General features: G+C 38.3%; 2 protein-coding genes and 1 pseudogene across 3 annotated transcripts in view; 2 read left to right on the forward strand and 1 right to left on the reverse strand.

Annotated features, from left to right (window-relative positions):
- Positions 1-19,699, forward strand: part of LOC146926619 (uncharacterized) — an 83,720-nt gene that overhangs the window by 45,185 nt on the left and 18,836 nt on the right. The gene's annotated exons all lie outside the window — the stretch shown is intronic.
- LOC146926622 (trafficking protein particle complex II-specific subunit 120 homolog) lies at positions 920-8,751 on the reverse strand (annotated as a pseudogene). Its single transcript, XR_015005450.1, has 10 exons — positions 8,298-8,751; positions 7,012-7,218; positions 6,391-6,573; positions 5,217-5,320; positions 4,989-5,048; positions 4,203-4,491; positions 3,629-3,924; positions 2,624-3,471; positions 1,254-2,195; positions 920-1,158 (listed from the first exon to the last, which is right to left on the reverse strand). The product of XR_015005450.1 is annotated as a trafficking protein particle complex II-specific subunit 120 homolog (transcript).
- Positions 9,628-19,579, forward strand: LOC146926623 (uncharacterized). The gene has a single exon (XM_085700125.1). The coding sequence runs from the start codon at positions 10,164-10,166 to the stop codon at positions 14,964-14,966; it is 4,803 nt and encodes a 1,600-aa protein (XP_085556251.1). The 5' UTR covers positions 9,628-10,163; the 3' UTR covers positions 14,967-19,579.

The following is a 19,699-nucleotide window of genomic DNA, read 5'->3' on the forward strand; positions in this document are numbered from 1 at the left end:
GAAAAAAATATTTAAAAATTCTGGAAAAATGAAAAATCAATAAAAAAATCTGAAAAAACAATAAAAAATTGAAAAAAATATTAAAAAATTTTGGAAAATTGAAAAATGAAAAAAATTGAAAAAAAGGGAAAAAATCTGGAAAAAATAAAAAAGATTAAAAAATCTGAAAAAAATAAAATTTCAAAAAATTTCTAAAAAAATTAAAATTTTCGAAAATAAAAAAGAAATTCTGGAAAAATGAAATTTTAATGAAAAATTTTCGAAGTTTTTGAAATTTTCATTAGTATTTCTCAAAAAAATTCCGGGAATTTTTGTGTATTTATAAACCGAGAATAAGGGAAAAAATATGTGTATTTATAAACCGAGCTTAGGTTTTTTATGTATTTTTCGAAATTTTCATTAGTATTTTTTCCGGGAATTTTTGTGTATTTATAAAGCGGGAACTTTTGTGTATTTATAAACCGAGAATAAGGGAAAAAATACACTGAAAAAACCTAAGCTCGACATATATACTAATCAAAATTTCGAAATTTCGAAAAATACATTTTTTCCAGAATTTCGAATTTTCGACATATATACTAATCAGAATATTTTTTATTTTCCAGAATTTTTTCATTATTTTTCATTTTATTAGATTATTTTATTTTTTTAATCATTTTTTATTTTTATTAATTTTTCCAGAATCAGGAACAAACATTAGTACAGTCCCAAAATAATCAAATTTCAAAATCACTGTCTCATCATAGTACAATCCCACATGATTTACAGACAAAACCCCCCAAGTTATTTCTTCTGTTGAATTCTTAAATTGGAAAGTAAACTTCCAAGTTTCAACCACAAGAGCTCAATGAGCATTACCGCATCACTCTAAATAATCCAACGAAATCTACACATTTTAGCATACAGTGATATCATAACATTTAAGGAGAAAATTTGTTCATGTATTCCCAAGAACACGAAGGTGATATGGTGGTCCACGGCAAAAAATTGGCTCAGCAGCTGAAGTTGCCCTAGCACGAGCCCGAAGGATGTCATTTGCATCATCGATCACTGCTGCGGCGAGTAGCATATACTCTCCTGGGACAAGGAAATGCAGGCAAAAAGAATGTTTGATTTGCTGAAGTGGGGGGATTTCAATGGTAATTTCACTCAGGACACCTGAAAAAAGAATTGATTTTGGCAAGACCGTACAATGTTAGAAAACCATATGAATGCATACCAATTACAGAGAACAAACAAAAATTGAATATTACCGGTCCACAGAACAGTTGATTTGGTACCATCTACACAGTTTTCCCCAGCTACATCTCTGCATGTAATGTTAAGATTAATTTTGATCGTATCCTTTGTGTTATTACGGACCACAACTACCATTGGTGTCATTTCATGTGCATGCACGGAACTTTTGGAAGCAGGGGATTCAGGTAAATCAGATTCTTTAACAGGATCAAGATTATCTGAATCAGATTCATCTCTAACAAGCTTGAAGCCAAATGTCAGTGGATCTGGCAGCAACACATCCATGACTGATGTCTGTAGAGCAGCCTGGATAGCATCCTTGATACTTAACTCTCCAGAGCTATTGCGTCCCGAGTGCCATTGAACCTTAATCCTAGATACAAGGTTCTTGATGCAAGCATTGAGTTCGGCTTTGCTGCTCTTTTCAGAGAATGATGAATTTCTTCCTCCACCAATCTCATCTGTATGAGTATCCTTCGATAAAAAGCAATCATCAAGAACGGGTAATTTAAAATGCTCAAGAGGCACAAGAACCCTTGCTGAGCAATCTCTATCAATTCTTGTTTTAGGATAGCCGTATTATGTAGCATCCTGATCAGCTAAATGATTGTCCTCGTTACTGTTGTTCTCCAGTTTGACAGAGACATTGATTTCAAATACAACATCAGTTGGATTAGACAGCTCAAGTTCAAGAAAACGCAGTCCCCAGCTTCCTCTGAAAGGATCTATTTTCACCAATCTGTCCATTTTTGACTCTGAGTTAACATGTCCTCCATTGGAACTATTATTCACATCATCCAACTTAGGAAGATTTTCACTAACATGAGCAGGAAATTCCATTGAAAGCAGTTGAGCCTTCACAAAAGACAAACCCTGCAAAACACAAATCTGCAGGGGAACAACAAGGCGTCTACCGGGTGATACAGCGTTTGGATCTTCAGATGTTTTCAGTGGACCTGAAATAAACATGGAAAGAACCTTAGTACCAGATATAAAAGGACAAGCACAAGTTAGTAACAGTCCTCAGCACAGCAGCACATGAAACCACCAAATGACAAATCAATAAATGCATGTTATTGCTAATATAGAGAATGCCAGTGTGCCATAAGATGGAGCTACATAAGGAACCTTGTCAAACATATTTCAACTATTTACGATGGGACAGGACTAAATGCAAGAGAACAATGATACTGATCTAACAAAAGGGGGAGAGGAAACATGGAAAAATTGAAAAGGGGGCAAATAACGCTGCACAATCTAAATGAATAAAATATTCAGATCCACAAAAGGTTTTGATCTGAATGTATTCCAATGTAAGGCCTGCAGACTGAACTTCTAAACTCATCATGAAAGCAAGAAAATAATGATGTCTTGAAGACAGTACCGGCGTAGTGTATCAACAGTGATGGGCAACTTGCATCTTTGGAGTGCCTCGTATTATCAGCATCTGCCACACCAACCTGCCAGGCTCGCAAAGTCACAGGGAATGTAACTTCTGCTCCAGGCTTTAGAGGGAGGTGAGATTTTAATGTTTCAGAAGAATATGTGATTACAGAATCTTGATTTTTCCCGAACAGTGAAATATGTGCCTGCTCAATTGGAATTGTGCCTGCATTGGCCAGACTTATCCACACATCACGAATTTCGCCTTCGTACAAAATGATGGCCCCATCACCTCCAACAACATGTGATATCAGCAATGGAAGTGGCGGTACTACAGAAATACTTGGAACAGATACATTCTTCAACTTTGGAGATCCACAACACCGGAAAGGGTCAGAAAGGACAAGCCCTTGTGCGTCCCCAAGAAGCAGATTGTCAACCTCTTTAAACAGGTGTTCAGTAATAACACCAAAACAATGAACGATGCACCCAGGAATTGTAACTGGCCCCACTGATGTTGGAATGCCAGATAAGGTAATCACTTTTGAAGAATTTGGTAGAAGGCTTATGCTCACAGGAAAAGCATCAAAATTTCCTGAATGCACAGACAGATATATGCTATCGACTCTTAAATCAAAGCCACACGGGTTTGCCAATTCCACTAAAACCTGGATCGGCTCTCCAACAATCCAAACAAGCTCTTGCTTCTTGATATTATTTGGATCTCCTTTACTGAATGGCGTGTAAATGAAAGGGCCTGAAGGAGCAGAACCCACCCACCAGTCTTCTCTAGCAGGATTACGTTTAACAATGTCCATTTGTGTTGGGTGGACAGGAAAAGAATGCACCCTGAAAATAATTAAATTGTTTCTTGGATTAGCTCTCCAAAATTAATGTAATTGACCAAATTAGCATTTGAAAAACTTGACTTGAAAGGGAAGATGAAGGAATATGACTTGGTCATGATGAATTGCGTGAAAAAAAAATTCTTTAACCCAGTAAATACCTTATAAAAGGTAAGGCGGGATCAGCACAACGAGTCCCTGGTGGTAGCCTCTCGGACGAATTCGAAAGTGCATTAGCAAGACCATTTTGCCCAGCAGGAGTTATTAGAGGATAGTAGGACCTAAGTAGTCGTGCCGCTGCACTCCATGCAGTAAGAGGATCTCCGGCACGAACTGCAGAGAGCAGAATTTCTCTTAATACAACCATCTGGATGGTACTCCATTGAGACTCAAACAATGAGACAACTGATTGGTGATATATTTTCCCACCATCAGGTTTATCTGATCCAATTCCCTTCTGTGAAGAAGCAACGATTTAAATTACATTTTTATAACTGGAAAAGTTTTAGCAGCAAAATAAGAGATGTTTCCATAAGCAAATAAGAGATAAGCAGTAACAGTTTACTATCATAGCAAGTAATAATTTCTAGTTTAAAAAAAGTACGACAAATCAATCAAAAATTTCTCTCCAATACATAAAATAGTTATATTTTTAAAGTAACATAAGCTAGGCCATAGGTGTTTCGAGTATCCAAAGAAATAAGGAGTTTTGATGGGTGATGTGTGTATACTCACATTATGAATAAAATGATCGGAAACCGATGATCTACTTTGAACATGATAAGCTTTTGTCGTCATTGCCAAAACTTGCATTGCACTAATTGCAGCCAGCCTATTTTCTTGCTGCAAATATAACTGAGCAACCTGTCTCGAAAAGAAAGCGGCTTTCCTCTGGTATCCAAGACTACCATACAAACGAGCTATTTCAATGTATAATATGAGTCTATCACTTGCATCAATTAAAGATTTAGCACCATCTGCAGCTGTGGTTAACAACTCCACCACCTCCTTGGCCAGCTCTCGCCTGTTGATTGAGAGAATTCAGCCAAAATTGGTTTTCAAATAATAAAAAGAGGAACATATTGCTTGATACACCTAAATTCCTCTTGATAACAAACTAGTATAGATATTCTAAATCTCATATGTAAGATACCAACTGTTTTGAGTAAACAGGAGCATGAAATTTAAAAATTGATGAAGCATCATTCAATTGAAATGCTGGTCAAACTTCAAGAAGTTAAACAGTGAAATGCAAAATTCATAATGGCTCGTCGCGGTGCATGTATTCAAGATGATAGAGATTTGGGTACTATGGGGTGCCCAGGTCAAACAATTAGTAGTGTGGGATGCTCAGTAGAGAATTTAAGTGACTTGGTTCTCCGCCTTGATGGCTAGCTTCTTAGGGAGGGTACTCGAGTGCTTAGATACTTCTCAGAATACTCAAGCTAATTGAATTACGTATTCATAATGGGCATCATCATAGCACATTTATCACATTGTAAAGCACAGCAAAGAACGTACCTGCAAAGGAACCTTGCTAATTTCAAAGTAGCTTCAAGTTCAAAAGTTATGGGGGAAAATCTGCACAAAAGAAATAAAAACACTAAGAAATAAAAAAATAGAAATTGGAATAATCAGCATGACGCGTAAATATAGATTGAGTAATATAACTAGGGAAAGCACAGTTAAGCAATAGACATCAGAGAAATCGGTTAATGAAGGCTCAAACCTCAAAGGATAACTTCTTACCGCTGAGTATTATCTTGTGACTTCTTGTAATGCAAGATGACACTATTATAACGATATCTAACTTCATTCTCCAAGACTGAATCTTTCTGGCCCATACAGTCAATCTGAAACCATAAAAATGAAAAGAAATAAATAACACTAAATGTGAATGTAGACAAGAGCGTGTTCATTTTACAGGACAATCATGGTCGTCATATGACTTATATCTATACTCCTATGCGATGTAGCATGCACTGCCTGCCACTACTCTCAATTTATAGAAATATACTACAATATTTATACTGCAGATACCATGCAATGCCAGAAAACTGTCTATAAATTGAATCAATAACCAAATTATATATGACATGCAGCATTTCCAAGGTCAACTAATTTCCGCCTAAACCTCATGCCCTTGAATTCTTGAGTAAAAACAAAGACAAGATTCATTTGATAGCCGTATGAACATATCATCTTTCCCTTCTAAGAACCGAAATCTAGCTTAATTGGAGCACAAATTAGAGGATAAAGATTTTAGACATTGGAGCCTTAAACTGTCGATACTCTAGTCTACTAGTTCATGCTTTCTAAATAAATTATATACAAAGTAAGTAATTGTTCATACGTTGTCAGCAAATAAAAAAACAATTAAGCACTTGAAAAAGTAGTTAACAGTGGACACATAAAAAACCACTACGGCTGCATGTCTCGATCCCTTCCATTTTCAAAATGCAAAACTAATCACCACACAAAAGCAGTGTCTAGTGTTGTATTTGGGTAAGGATTTTACAATCGTGGTTTAGAATGAACATAATTTTGTAAAACTGATTTAGTCAAATTTGAGTTTGACCAAAGTTTGCAAGCAAGACCAATCTTGATTGTGAGTAACCACACCACAGATCTGGATATTTACTAAAACCACATTTGACAATAGAGGGAAAAAAAACTCTCTACCATGAATCCAAACCAAATACGCACTTTGGATGCAATCATAGATAGGGTTTACAAAACTCATAACGAAGAGAAGTTTTTATGTACCCACATTACTTCACCGGTTCCAATGAAAAACACAACGCATGTGGATTGCCTAGCCATACAGTCCACAATCTTTAATTATTATTGTTTTTTTAAAAAAACACTATTCAATTTTTAATCAAACTCAGAATGAAAGCACGAAAAGAGGAAAAAAAAATACCAGCAAGGCACAAACACTGCCCTCCAATGCACCAGCATACCAGAAGTAATCCCCAGTCAACCTGCCAAGTTCTAATGCAGTAGAATAATGAAGATTAGCATCAACAGGAGAACCTGCCAGCAAGCAGTAATCACCAATCGTCTTCTGAGCACGCCCAAGTCTCCGTTTTTTGGCCTTGATAACCTGCATTCCACACAAACACACAAAAGATCAATCAAATTGAACTTCACAACAAGGCCTGTTTGAATTGGCTTATTTGAGCTGAACGTATCAACATAAGAATTTGAGAGACTTTTGGAACAACTTATAGAAACACCTTATGGCATGTCCATAAGTTGTTTTAAGCTTATTTTTAGAAGCTCTCCAAAATGGCTTATGAAAACAGCTTATATTAAAACAGTTTGAAATTATTTTATCTTCTGTTATGGAAATAGCTTATACATAAGTACGTAGATGGTAAGCTATTATACTATAAGCTCTTAATTGAGCTGTTTATCCAAACAGAGCCAAGAACACGAAACCAAAAATCAAAATCCACATTATAACACATAACACCGCCAAGATATAAAAATAAAAAACAACAATAATAATCATGATTCATGACACCTAAAACATGAACACCTCCTCTGAGCTGAGACTAGCTTGAGAATCCAAAGGCGTCTTGAGAATAGTTCCAGAAGATTCTGCTTGAAGCATCCACTTCTCAAACTCCATTAGCAACGAAGCAGCTACTTCTTGCATCATAGTATTCAAATGAAACTCTAACGTTGCACGATCCGCAGGTGGAAACAACCTCAAATTTCCACCTCTCTTGCTTCCATCCTCAAGCTACAACAAAAAACAAAACAATAAATAAACAAAACCTACAAGGATCTGCTTGATAAGCACAATAAGCTAGCTTAAAATTGAAAGTTGATAAGCTCATATGACTAAAAAAACTGTTTTTTTCACGAGTTGATAGCTCATTTGGTAACGAGCTTATAGCTTATTTTTACTAGCTTATAAGCTTATATAACTAAAATACAATCATTTGGTAACCATCATTTTCTCAGCAGCATATAGCTTATTACTAGCTTATACCTTTTTTTTGATAAATATATATTCTTTATGTCATTTCATATTTAATTTTCCCTAACATTACATAATCAATCAGCTATCTATTCGCTAGAACCGATTCAATGAGGGAAACGCCGATTCAAGTTTGGAATTTTTAAATTTATAAAATAAAAATTAAATCTGTATTTTTCTAGACCGTCCAATCAGGACCAGAAACACTGCTCGGACGGACACATTCATTGTGCGAAAGTGTCTTCCAAGGCAAGGCAGGGTATCTGTTTTCTATCCGCTATAAGCTAGCTTATCAGCAAGGCTATCACTTATTTGCTAGCCTAATAATGTTTCTAATTATAACAATTTCTAACAGAAAATTCTAAAACTAAAAAAAAGTAAATAAGAATTAAAAGAAATATTTCCTTTTTTGGATCCATTTCTTAGGCTTTGTTTGGGAGTTTGGAGGGGAAGGAAATGAAAGGCTTTGAGGGGTGCAAAATATGAGGAAAAATGGAGAAATTTTTCAAATTTTTTAAAAGAGTAGTTTTTTAGAGAATGATAAATTAATGCATATGCTTACTTTGTTTTTAATTTTAAAAATATTATAACAACATAGATTAAATTTGAAGAATTCTTATTAACCCTCCAAAACCCTCCTCCAATACAATTTTTTAGTTCCTCCAAATGATGAGGGTTTTGTATTATGAAGAAAAGTTAACCCCCAAAGCCCTCCTTCCCATTTTCCTTTATTTCTTCTACTTGCTCATTCCTTTTTTCCCAAGCCTTCCCCTCCTTCCCCTCCAAACTCGCAAACAAATCTTAGGGAAATTAATCACGTTCAAAAAAAATGTCACTACCTGAGAATCATTAGGGTAAAACGCAAAGCAGCGATCAACAAGCGAAGAAGGATAAGATTTACAGGAACTTGCAAACTGATCAACAACATCATTAAGATGAACCAACGAAGAAGGACAATGAAAAATGCCAACAACAGCAAGAGTTTTCCGATGCGATTGAAAATCCTCCCAAGGACTAGGAGGATTAGCGCCGCCGAGGACGAATTTGAAGCGAAGTGAACCGGAATCCCAAGGTTGATGAGCGAAAGGGGATTTCTGGTGTTCGGTGTAGAAGGAGCTGATGGCGGAGAGAGGGATGGTGTGGAGTGGGAGGAGGAGGGAGTAGTAGTCGCGGAGGAGTGGTGGTGGGATTAGTCCGATTGGGATTACGGCGATTTGGACTGTGGAAGACCCTTCTATGCTTACTTCTGGTTCCATTCCATTCTGTGTGATCGTCGGAGTGGTTGGTTAGTTAGTTACTCGCTAAAAATAAACATCATGGTACTAAGATGATGAAACCACAAAATCATACAAAAGAAGAGTAAAAATATGTTCCCTCTTTGACGACATCTTGTCATTACGTAATTTTATATGTATTTTAGCACAAAAATGGAGTTCACAAGGAGACTTATGCAGCAAAAGAGCAGAAAAACTGAAGAAAATACAAAGAAAGAAAACGTGTCACGATTTATAAGAAACGTGACACGATTTAAGAAGCTTCAGAAAGGTTTGGTTCGACATTATGAAAACGTGTCACGATGGGTAAAACGTGACACGATTTGGTGAAACCCTAATTCAGTTTCTTGCTCCAGAAGGTAAAAACGTGTCACGATTCACTTAAAACGTGACACGATTTGGGCGAATTTCTGTGCCTATTTATGCTGAAGTCTATTCCAAAAACAAGGGTGACGAATTCTAGAGAGCCAAGTACGATTTTGCAACCGCAAGGAAGGTCAGGAGGACGATTTCTTCATCTTCCAACCACTTTGTGTATGTTTTATTACCTCTAATGATTATGTTATTTGTAAACACTATTATGAGTAGCTAAATCCATTAGAGGTTAGGTCTGAGATGATTCGTTGTAACCCTAATTGAGATATTATGTTGTGAAACTCTATTTATTGTGAATGATATTCTAGTCTTTATTCAATTCAATTGTTCTTAATGCTTTTTATATCCTGATCAAATATAAATATGATTTTGTGAGAATGAATGACTACTGACCATAGCTTTCTACTTAGACCTATTGAATTGTTCTAATAAACATGGTTAGTCTAGGAATGGATAATCGTTTATTAGTGATATTAGGTTAACGTGCTTTAAACCTTCAAAGATTATTAGACCACCTAAGGGATTAGGGGCTGTAGTTTAAGAAGAGGGTCCTAACTCAAGGGATTGATTAGGACTATTTTGTTAACTATCGTGGGATTAGAAGATCATTCATACGAATAGGTGCAACATAACAATTAGGGGAACATAGATGATTCGAAAGACCTAAACTCATCTCTCTCTTATTCTTGAAAACCAATCTATTTTTAGCAATTACTTTTATGCAATCAAACCAATCTACTGCCTAGTGGCAAATCAAAATAACCTTTATACATCCTAAAATACGACGTAGTTGAATTATTGAGATTAAAAACAGTCCTCGTGGGATCGATATTTTTACTACTTCGATAGTATTTGGTGCACTTGCCAGAGATCTATCAAGTTTTTGGCGCCGTTGCCGGGGACTGTTGATTTATTTCAACAAGGCAATTACGTTATAATTTAGGATTTCTGCAATTTAATTTTCTGTTTTTATTTTTTTTTATTTTTTATTTTTCTGTTTTCATATTCATTTGGTTACTTTGCATTGTGCAGTGCTACTAAGGTATTTTGCTGTTTATGCGAGGTAAAGTGAGCACCGACGATCTCGAATTCGATCCAGAAATTGAAAGGACTGCTAGAGCACTCCGGAAAACTGTCCGGTCGCAAAGGTTAGCTCATTCCGTTCCACCGGGTGTTCGAGAACAAATACCGGAGCCACTCTCCACTGAATCTGAAACATCTGCTTCTCCTAAATCTGCAACTATGGAAGGAGTTGTACCACCGAGACCTAAGCTAGGAGACTACGGGTTAGCCACTCATCGCGGTCAACTGACCCATACTTTTCAACCAGCTAACCCCGTTGCTTTCGACATCAAGACAACTGTCCTCAACGGTTTGAGGGATAAACAATTCGATGGGACTGAAGCCATGAGTCCTCATGAACACTTGAGCCGCTTTGCTGAAACTTGCGAGTTTTGCGTGCAACCAGCCACCGTGACTGAAGCACAGAAGAAACTAAGGTTGTTCCCTTTCACTTTGACGGGAAGAGCAAAAGATTGGTTGCTAACAATTCCAAACGGGACTGTCCAAACATGGGAAGAGTTAGAGCTGAAGTTCTTGGAGAAGTATTTCCCTATGTCTAAATATTGGGAAAAGAAGATGGAGATCTCTAACTTCAAGCAAGGAGAAGGTGAATCATTGTACGATGCTTGGGAGCGATTCAATTTGCTTCTGAAGAGATGCCCTAATCATGAGTTCACCGAGAAACAATACCTCCAAATCTTCACTGAGGGGGTGACACCAAACACTAGAATGTTCTTAGATGCTTCCGCGGGAGGTAGTCTCAAAAGTAAAACTGATCATGAAGTTCAAGCTCTAATTGAAAACATGGCTGGCAATGAGTATCGTGATCAAGCTAAGAAGAAAGAAAGAGGAGTGTTTGGGGTAAGTGAGCAAACTGCTATCCTCGCTAACCAAGCAGCTATGAACAAACAAATAGAGGCTCTTACTAAGGAGTTTCAAGGTTTCACTTTGGCTCATAAGCAACAACAAGTAGCTGCAATCAAGTGTGATTTATGTGGTGAAGAACATCCAAATGGTGAATGTGTTCCAGAAGGATCAAGTGAGGAGGCTAACTTCATGGGAGGCTATCAAAGGCAAAATCAATACTACAATTCAGGTATCAACAAGCATCCCAATCTAAGCTACTCAAATAACAATGCTTTGAACTCTCAGATGCTCACTCCTCCACAACAACAAAGAAAGCCATCAGCTCTTGAGGAAACTATGATGAATTTCATGAAGATGACTCAAGGTAACTTTGAGGAGATGAAGAAGAGTCAAGAAGCTGAAAGAAAGAACAACGAAGCCTCCAGGAAGATGCTAGAAACTCAACTTGGGCAATTAGCTAAGCAGTTGGCTGAACAAAACAAAGGCGGATTCTCAGGTAATACAAAAGAGAACCCTAAGAATGAGTCTTGCAATGTTATTGAATTGAGGAGCAAAAAGGTTTTGACACCGTTAGTTCCAAAAGCTCCAAAGAAAGTTGATGAAGTAGTAGTGGAGGTAGAAAAAGATGGTGAAGTTGAAAAAGAAATTGAAGATGGAGTAGTTGAAAATGAAAAGAAGAAAAAAATAGAGGGAGATAAAAGTGAGAAATTGATAGATGAAGACTCAATCTTGAGGAAGTCAAAGAGTCAAATCTTGAAAGATGGAGACAAGCCACAAATTATTCCATCATATGTGAAGCTTCCTTACCCTCATCTAGAGAAGAAGAAAAAGAAGGAGGAAGGACAATTCAAGAGGTTCATGCAACTTGTCTCACAACTTCAAGTGAATATTCCTTTCAGTGAAGCTCTTGATCAAATGCCTTTGTATGCCAAGTTCATGAAAGATTTGCTAACGGGAAGAAGAAAGCCTAAAGATGATGAAAATATTTCTCTTTCCGAGAATTGTAGCGCCATTCTTCAAAAGAAGCTACCACCTAAGCTGAAAGATCCTGGTGCTTTTACTATCCCTTGTTCCATTGGACCGGTAGACATTGGAAGAGCTTTATGTGATCTAGGAGCAAGTATCAACTTGATGCCTCTTTCAATGATGAAGAAGCTCAAGTGTGGGGAGCCAAAACCAACGAGAATGACCATTACTTTAGCTGATCGGTCAATCTCTTATCCTGTTGGCATACTTGAAGATGTGCTAGTCAAAGTTAATGATCTTGTGTTTCCAGCAGACTTTGTGATCTTAGACATGGCTGAAGATGAAGATATGCCACTCATTTTAGGAAGACCTTTCCTTGCAACTGGTCGTGCTTTGATTGATGTTGAGATGGGAGAGCTAATGTTGAGGTTCCATAACGAGCAAGTGGTGTTCAATATCTTTGAAGCAATGAAACACCGAGAGGAAAACCCAAAATGTTACCGGATTGATGTTGTTGAAGAAATAGTAGAAGACAACTCTCGTGAACCTCAACCACCACAACCTCTTGAAAGAGCAATTGTAAATTCTATAGAGAGTTGTGAGCATGATGAAGATTTTGAGGTGAGTGATTGTGTCAAGCAACTTGAGGCAAGCAAGCAAGAGTTAGGCCCGGTAAAAATTGAAGAATTAATTGGTAAAGACTACACCGTGGCATCTACTGTGAGTAGAGAAGGAGAGAAAAATCCAGAATTAAAAGAACTACCTTCTCACTTGAAGTATGTTTTTCTCACTAAATACGCCTCTAAGCCAGCAATCATAAGCAACACTTTGACACCTTTAGAAGAAGAAAAATTGATGAGGGTGTTGAGGGACAATCAAGGAGCTTTGGGGTGGAATATTTCTGATTTGAAGGGTATTAGTCCAGCTTATTGCATGCACAAAATACACATGGAGGCTGAATACAAACCCATTGTTCAACCTCAAAGAAGGCTCAACCCAACAATGAAGGAGGTGGTAAAAAAAGAGGTGCTAAAGTTACTGGAAGCAGGAATGATTTACCCCATCTCTGATAGCTCATGGGTAAGTCTGGTCCACGTGGTACCAAAGAAAGGTGGAATGACGGTGGTGGCTAATGAAAAAAATGAATTAATACCCACCCGTACCGTTACTGGTTGGAGGATGTGTATAGACTACCGGAGGTTGAACACCGCAACAAGGAAGGATCATTTCCCTTTACCATTCATGGACCAAATGATTGAGAGGTTGGCTGGCCAAGCCTTTTATTGCTTTTTGGATGGGTATTCGGGGTACAATCAGATTGCGGTAGCTCCAGAAGATCAAGAGAAGACAGCCTTCACTTGTCCATTTGGTATATTTGCTTATAGGAGGATGCCCTTTGGGCTGTGTAATGCGCCGGCGACCTTTCAAAGGTGTATGCTCTCCATCTTTTCTGACATGATAGAGAAGAATATTGAGGTATTTATGGACGACTTTTCTGTGTTTGGTAAGTCTTTTGATCAATGCTTATTTCACCTAGATGCTGTCCTTAAACGATGCACCGAAACTAACCTTGTTTTAAACTGGGAAAAATGTCACTTTATGGTGACCGAAGGTATAGTTTTGGGGCATAAAATAAGTGCGAAGGGCATAGAGGTGGACCAAGCTAAAATAGAGGTTATAGAGAAGCTCCCTCCACCTGTTAATGTTAAGGGAATAAGAAGTTTCTTGGGGCATGCTGGTTTCTATCGGCGTTTTATAAAAGATTTTTCAAAAATTTCCAAGCCCCTCTGTAACCTCTTGGTCAAAGAAACTGAATTTAATTTTGATGATGAATGTTTGAATGCTTTTTCTTTGATTAAAAACAAGTTGGTAACTGCACCAATAATCATTGCACCCGATTGGGATTTACCATTTGAACTTATGTGTGATGCAAGTGATTATGCTGTTGGTGCAGTTCTAGGCCAACGCAAGAACAAGTTTTTCCATGCAATTTACTATGCAAGCAAGGTTTTAAATGAGAATCAAATTAACTATTCCACAACTGAAAAAGAGTTGCTTGCGGTAATTTTTGCATTGGAAAAGTTTCGTTCTTATCTAATAGGCTCCAAAGTCATTGTTTTTACAGATCATGCAGCTCTTAAATATCTCTTGACCAAAGGGGATTCAAAGCCTCGGCTGTTGAGGTGGATCCTTTTGCTACAAGAATTCGATCTTGAGATTCGTGACAAGAAAGGAGTAGAGAACGTAGTAGCTGATCATCTATCAAGGCTGGAAAATGATGAGGTGACAAACAAAGAGAAGGCCATCAAGGCCGAATTTCCTGATGAACAACTGTTTGCTATTGGAGAAAGGCCTTGGTTTGCTGACATTGCGAACTTTAAGGCCGGTAACATAGTTCCTGATGATATGACCTATCCTCAGAGAAAAAAATTCTTCAAGGATGCAAACCACTACTTGTGGGATGACCCGTATCTGTTTAAGGTAGGAACTGACGGTTTGATAAGACGTTGTGTTGCAGGTAAGGAAGCTCATAGTATCATGTGGCACTGCCATAGCTCAGCTTATGGGGGCCACCATAGTGGAGAAAGAACCGCGGCTAAAATTTTGCAAAGTGGATTCTGGTGGCCCACCCTTTTCAAAGATTGCCACGACTTTGTTGCACATTGTGACAAATGCCAAAGGACAGGTAACATCTCTAAGAGGAATGAGATGCCCCTATCAGGAATCATCGAAGTTGAACCATTTGATTGTTGGGGCATCGACTTTATGGGACCTTTCCCTTCCTCTTACTCTTTTCTTCATATTCTTGTCTGTGTTGATTATGTCACTAAATGGGTTGAAGCGATACCATGTGTTGCTAATGATGCTAAGACAGTTGTTAACTTCCTGCATAAAAACATTTTCACTAGGTTTGGAACACCTAGAGTCTTGATCAGTGATGGGGGGGAAGCACTTTTGCAATAATTTTCTTGAAAATTTGCTCAAAAAGTATAACATAAGGCACAAAGTTGCAACTCCCTACCACCCACAAACAAGTGGTCAAGCAGAGGTTTCAAACCGTCAGCTGAAACAAATCTTAGAGAAAACAGTTGCGTCGAATAGGAAGGACTGGTCAAAAAAATTAGATGACGCACTATGGGCATATAGGACTGCCTTTAAGACTCACCTCGGGCTCTCACCCTATCAGTTAGTCTATGGAAAGGCATGTCATCTACCAGTTGAGCTAGAACATAAGGCATACTGGGCCATTAAGACCTTAAACTTTGATCAAGAAGCCGCTGGTAAGAAAAGACTCTTGAAACTTAATGAACTGGAGGAGATGAGGCTTAGAGCATATGAAAATGCGCTCATTTATAAAGCCAGGACTAAAAGGTATCATGACAAAAACTTAGTGTCTAGGGATATTAACTGTGGGCAATTAGTTTTGTTGTATAATTCCAGGTTGAAACTGTTTCCTGGAAAGCTCAAGTCAAAGTGGTCTGGACCGTTCTTGGTGAAAAGTGTGTCACCTCATGGAGCTGTCGAGTTGATGACACCTGAAGGTGACCGAAGTTTCAAGGTAAATGGGCAAAGAGTTAAGCCATATCTGGGTGGCGACCTACCGAAGGCAAGGGTAGGACTTGTTTTGAATGATCCTTAGGGGTCGTCATGAGTCAAGCTAGTGACGGTAAAGAAGCGCTTGGTGGGAGGCAACCCACATTTAGATTTCAGGTAGTATTTCTTATTTCTTTTTATTGCTTTCAAATATTCAAAAACACAAAAAGATTTTAGCTGAAACAGACAGAGGAAAGAAAAAATTTTGTTTTCCAATACTGTGCAAATCGTGACACGTTTTGGGCAAAACGTGACACGATTTGCCCTCCCTCTGAAGCTCCTCTCAGAAATTTTTCTAAGTTAAAAAAGGTGCCATTCGACATTTCCAAAAACGTGTCACGATGCTGAAATCGTGACACGATTTTTGGCACCTAAAATTTTTTCTAAGTCTCAAACTGGTGCATTTCGACATTGAGAAATCGTGACACGTTGGCCAAAACGTGACACGATTTCTGGGCAAGAAAAATTTTCAAAAAGAGAAATCGTGACACGTTTAGCCCAAACGTGACACGATTTTAGCAGTTTCAAAAATTTAACCGTTACAAATCAAAATCGTGACACGTTTTTGGCCAAACGTGACACGATTTTCCCAGTCTATAAATATACCCAACACGATTTTCATTCCATTCACTTCCAAAAGTAGCTAAACTCTGCCAAAATTTTCCCAGAACCCTAACCTACGATTTTCTAACCCTTATCTACCACAAATCTTCATCTTTTCATCTTCCAATCATCAAACCATCACCATTAACCTTCATCTTCACCCACAAACAAACCAAATCCAACATCTCTATCCTCTCCACTCAAACCCTAACCCTAACACCGCACCCCCACCGTCCATCAACCACCGATTTTATAATACTGCTGCCCGTGACCGTTTCAAGGACATCCGAGGCTATAGGGTGATCCCGGAGAGAGGTTTTGATTTCACCAAACTCATCTCCAACCCCGAATTCCATCAAGTGATCACTGAGAGAGGGTGGGAGTCTCTTGTGAGTATGATATTTGAGCAGGCCAACAAAACGATTGGGATAGAATTTTATTCCAATGCTAGGTATATGGGGAGGAAGTATGTGTCCTATGTGAGGGGGAAGGAGATAGACTATAGCCCGGAGAGGATTAATCAGTTGCTGGAGATTGTGCCACCGGAGATTTGTGATGTGAAGAGGAGGATGGAGGAGTGCAAGAATTGGGATGATGAAAGGTGGGAGGAGTTGTTATTGCAGATTTGTGTTGAAGGTGCTAAGTGGCATGGAGGGTCACATATGCTGTTGAGGGCTGACTTCAAGCCCCATGCAAAGGCGTGGGCATCTTTTGTGGTGCAAACTATTGAGGGCACCTCTTGTACTTCAGAGATTCCGCTGCCCCGCTTGTTGACGCTGTCTGCTATTCTTGATGGTGCACCCATCAATGTTGGTGAGTTAATTGCCGACAATATCTATATGTTTGCTTCAGGTACCAAGAAGGCACTCCCTCATTTGAGCCTTATCAATTGGCTTTGTGAGGAGGAGGAGTGCGATTTGTTTGCTAATGATTTGAGTGCAGCAATGATGAAGCCCATCACCGACACTTACATGGATGGCTTTGTCAAGGATTATCATGACCGCATGCAGACTATCATGGGTGCCGAGGCAGCAGCAGGACAGCCACAGCCGCCACCACCACAACAGCCACAGCCACCACCTCAGAGTCAGACTTTTCAGGGAGAGGGGAGCAGTCAGCAGGGTGCCTATGCACCTATTCATCCTATGATGTTGGACTACATGTTCGGCCATGCCAACTAGATGAATGAGGTGTCAGATCAGGAGTATTGGAACCGTCCGAGGTTTGGTCAGGAGTTCACTGAGGCGGTCTGCCTCAACAGGAGGAAGATGACTGGGTCTTTCGAGCGCTTTGATGGGTCCGAGGAGGCTATGGACCACTACTTTGATGTCACCAGAGGTCGAGCTCAGGATAGAGAGCAGGAGATCCGAGCTGACTTTGTTGCTGGTGGAGCTCAGTCTAGGCAGCACTTTGGGGAGGATACCTATGCAGAGGAGGACCCCAACACTTGGATTCCGGAGGACCAGATGCAGGATTGAGTGGGCTCCTGATGGCCCACCTTTTATTATTTTTCTGTTTTTGTTTCAGCACTTTGGTTATGTAACTCTAATTTTATGTTCAAACAATTTTATTTGCTTTCATTAAGTTTAACTCGGTTTTAACCCCCGTTTATGTAATTATTCCTGCACTTGTTTATTATTGATGAATCTGTTTGTTTAGTTGACTTTTTACAGTTTAGTAACAAATAGTTGTTCAAGTGGTATTCCAAAAGTTCAAAAGGAGGAGTGACTTGGTTTTCAAAGGCGAAGTGTACGGCGTTGCTAGGTAGTCACATACTCCCAGAAATCTCAGCCATAAGGTTCATTGCCATATTTTGTTTTTCAATTTACTTATATTTAGCTTAGTTTTCCATGCAACTACATTTCTAGAACTTGCATTGTTTCTCTATTATTGATTGGTCTTTGTTAATTACACACTGAGGCAAAAGTGCTTGTTCCTGTGAGCCTTTTGAAGCCTACCCTGATTATACTTGTTAAACTTTATACTTTTCTTAGCCACTTTGAGCCGGTAGGATTAGAACTTTTTATTCGGTGACAAACTACATTACAAACTTAGAGACTTTTAGGACTTGTCCCTTATTGTTTTTCTAAGTTAGGCATTGTAGAATGTTGCTTAAAATTAAGTTTGGGGTTGCTATTGGAATTTGCAACCAATTAAGTTTGGGGTGGGGGTACTAGAGAATAAGAGAACAAAAAGAAAAAGAATTGTCATGCAAAATGCAAAAATACATTCAAAAATTGATGTATGAAAAAAAAATGAAATGAAATGAATGATGAAAAAGGGACCAAACTTTGAAACATGCGAGTAACTTCAAACTCGATTGTCCCTAAAAGTTATAAATATTCTCTAGTACCTTTGCATTGATTGTTATTCCACAAGGTGAATGATTGTAGGATTGAATTTGTTCTTTAACTTCCGTAGGAATGTCTAACTCAAATTTTGTGTAGCCTACTTATCCAAATATGTCCCACCTTTCACCTAAGCCCCGTTATAACCCTAAAGACCTCAAAAGTGTGTAATGATATTGACTTTGATTGATATTTAGAAACTTTTCAAGCGTATGGTAATATGTAGACCTGCATGTCGACTGGTAGAACCCTATTTCATATTGATGCGTGGAGTTGTGAATTGGTGGATGCGAACAAGTCAAACTAGCTCATCTTTAGCTAGTAAGGAGTTGAACTTTTGGGTACTATCGCTTGATCAGGTAATTGTTATTTCACTGTCGATTGTCAGCTTTGCAAGTAAATTCCTTGAGGACAAGGAATGGTTTAAGTTTGGGGTTGTGATGACATCTTGTCATTACGTAATTTTATATGTATTTTAGCACAAAAATGGAGTTCACAAGGAGACTTATGCAGCAAAAGAGCAGAAAAACTGAAGAAAATACAAAGAAAGAAAACGTGTCACGATTTATAAGAAACGTGACACGATTTAAGAAGCTTCAGAAAGGTTTGGTTCGACATTATGAAAACGTGTCACGATGGGTAAAACGTGACACGATTTGGTGAAACCCTAATTCAGTTTCTTGCTCCAGAAGGTAAAAACGTGTCACGATTCACTTAAAACGTGACACGATTTGGGCGAATTTCTGTGCCTATTTATGCTGAAGTCTATTCCAAAAACAAGGGTGACGAATTCTAGAGAGCCAAGTACGATTTTGCAACTACAAGGAAGGTCAGGAGGACGATTTCTTCATCTTCCAACCACTTTGTGTATGTTTTATTACCTCTAATGATTATGTTATTTGTAAACACTATTATGAGTAGCTAAATCCATTAGAGGTTAGGTCTGAGATGATTCGTTGTAACCCTAATTGAGATATTATGTTGTGAAACTCTATTTATTGTGAATGATATTCTAGTCTTTATTCAATTCAATTGTTCTTAATGCTTTTTATATCCTGATCAAATATAAATATGATTTTGTGAGAATGAATGACTACTGACCATAGCTTTCTACTTAGACCTATTGAATTGTTCTAATAAACATGGTTAGTC

The sequence above is a fragment of the Medicago sativa genome, chromosome 4 (assembly GCF_051527215.1).
Source record: "Medicago sativa cultivar Bolivia chromosome 4, Bolivia_mono, whole genome shotgun sequence".
In the NCBI taxonomy this organism is placed as follows: domain Eukaryota; kingdom Viridiplantae; phylum Streptophyta; class Magnoliopsida; order Fabales; family Fabaceae; genus Medicago; species Medicago sativa.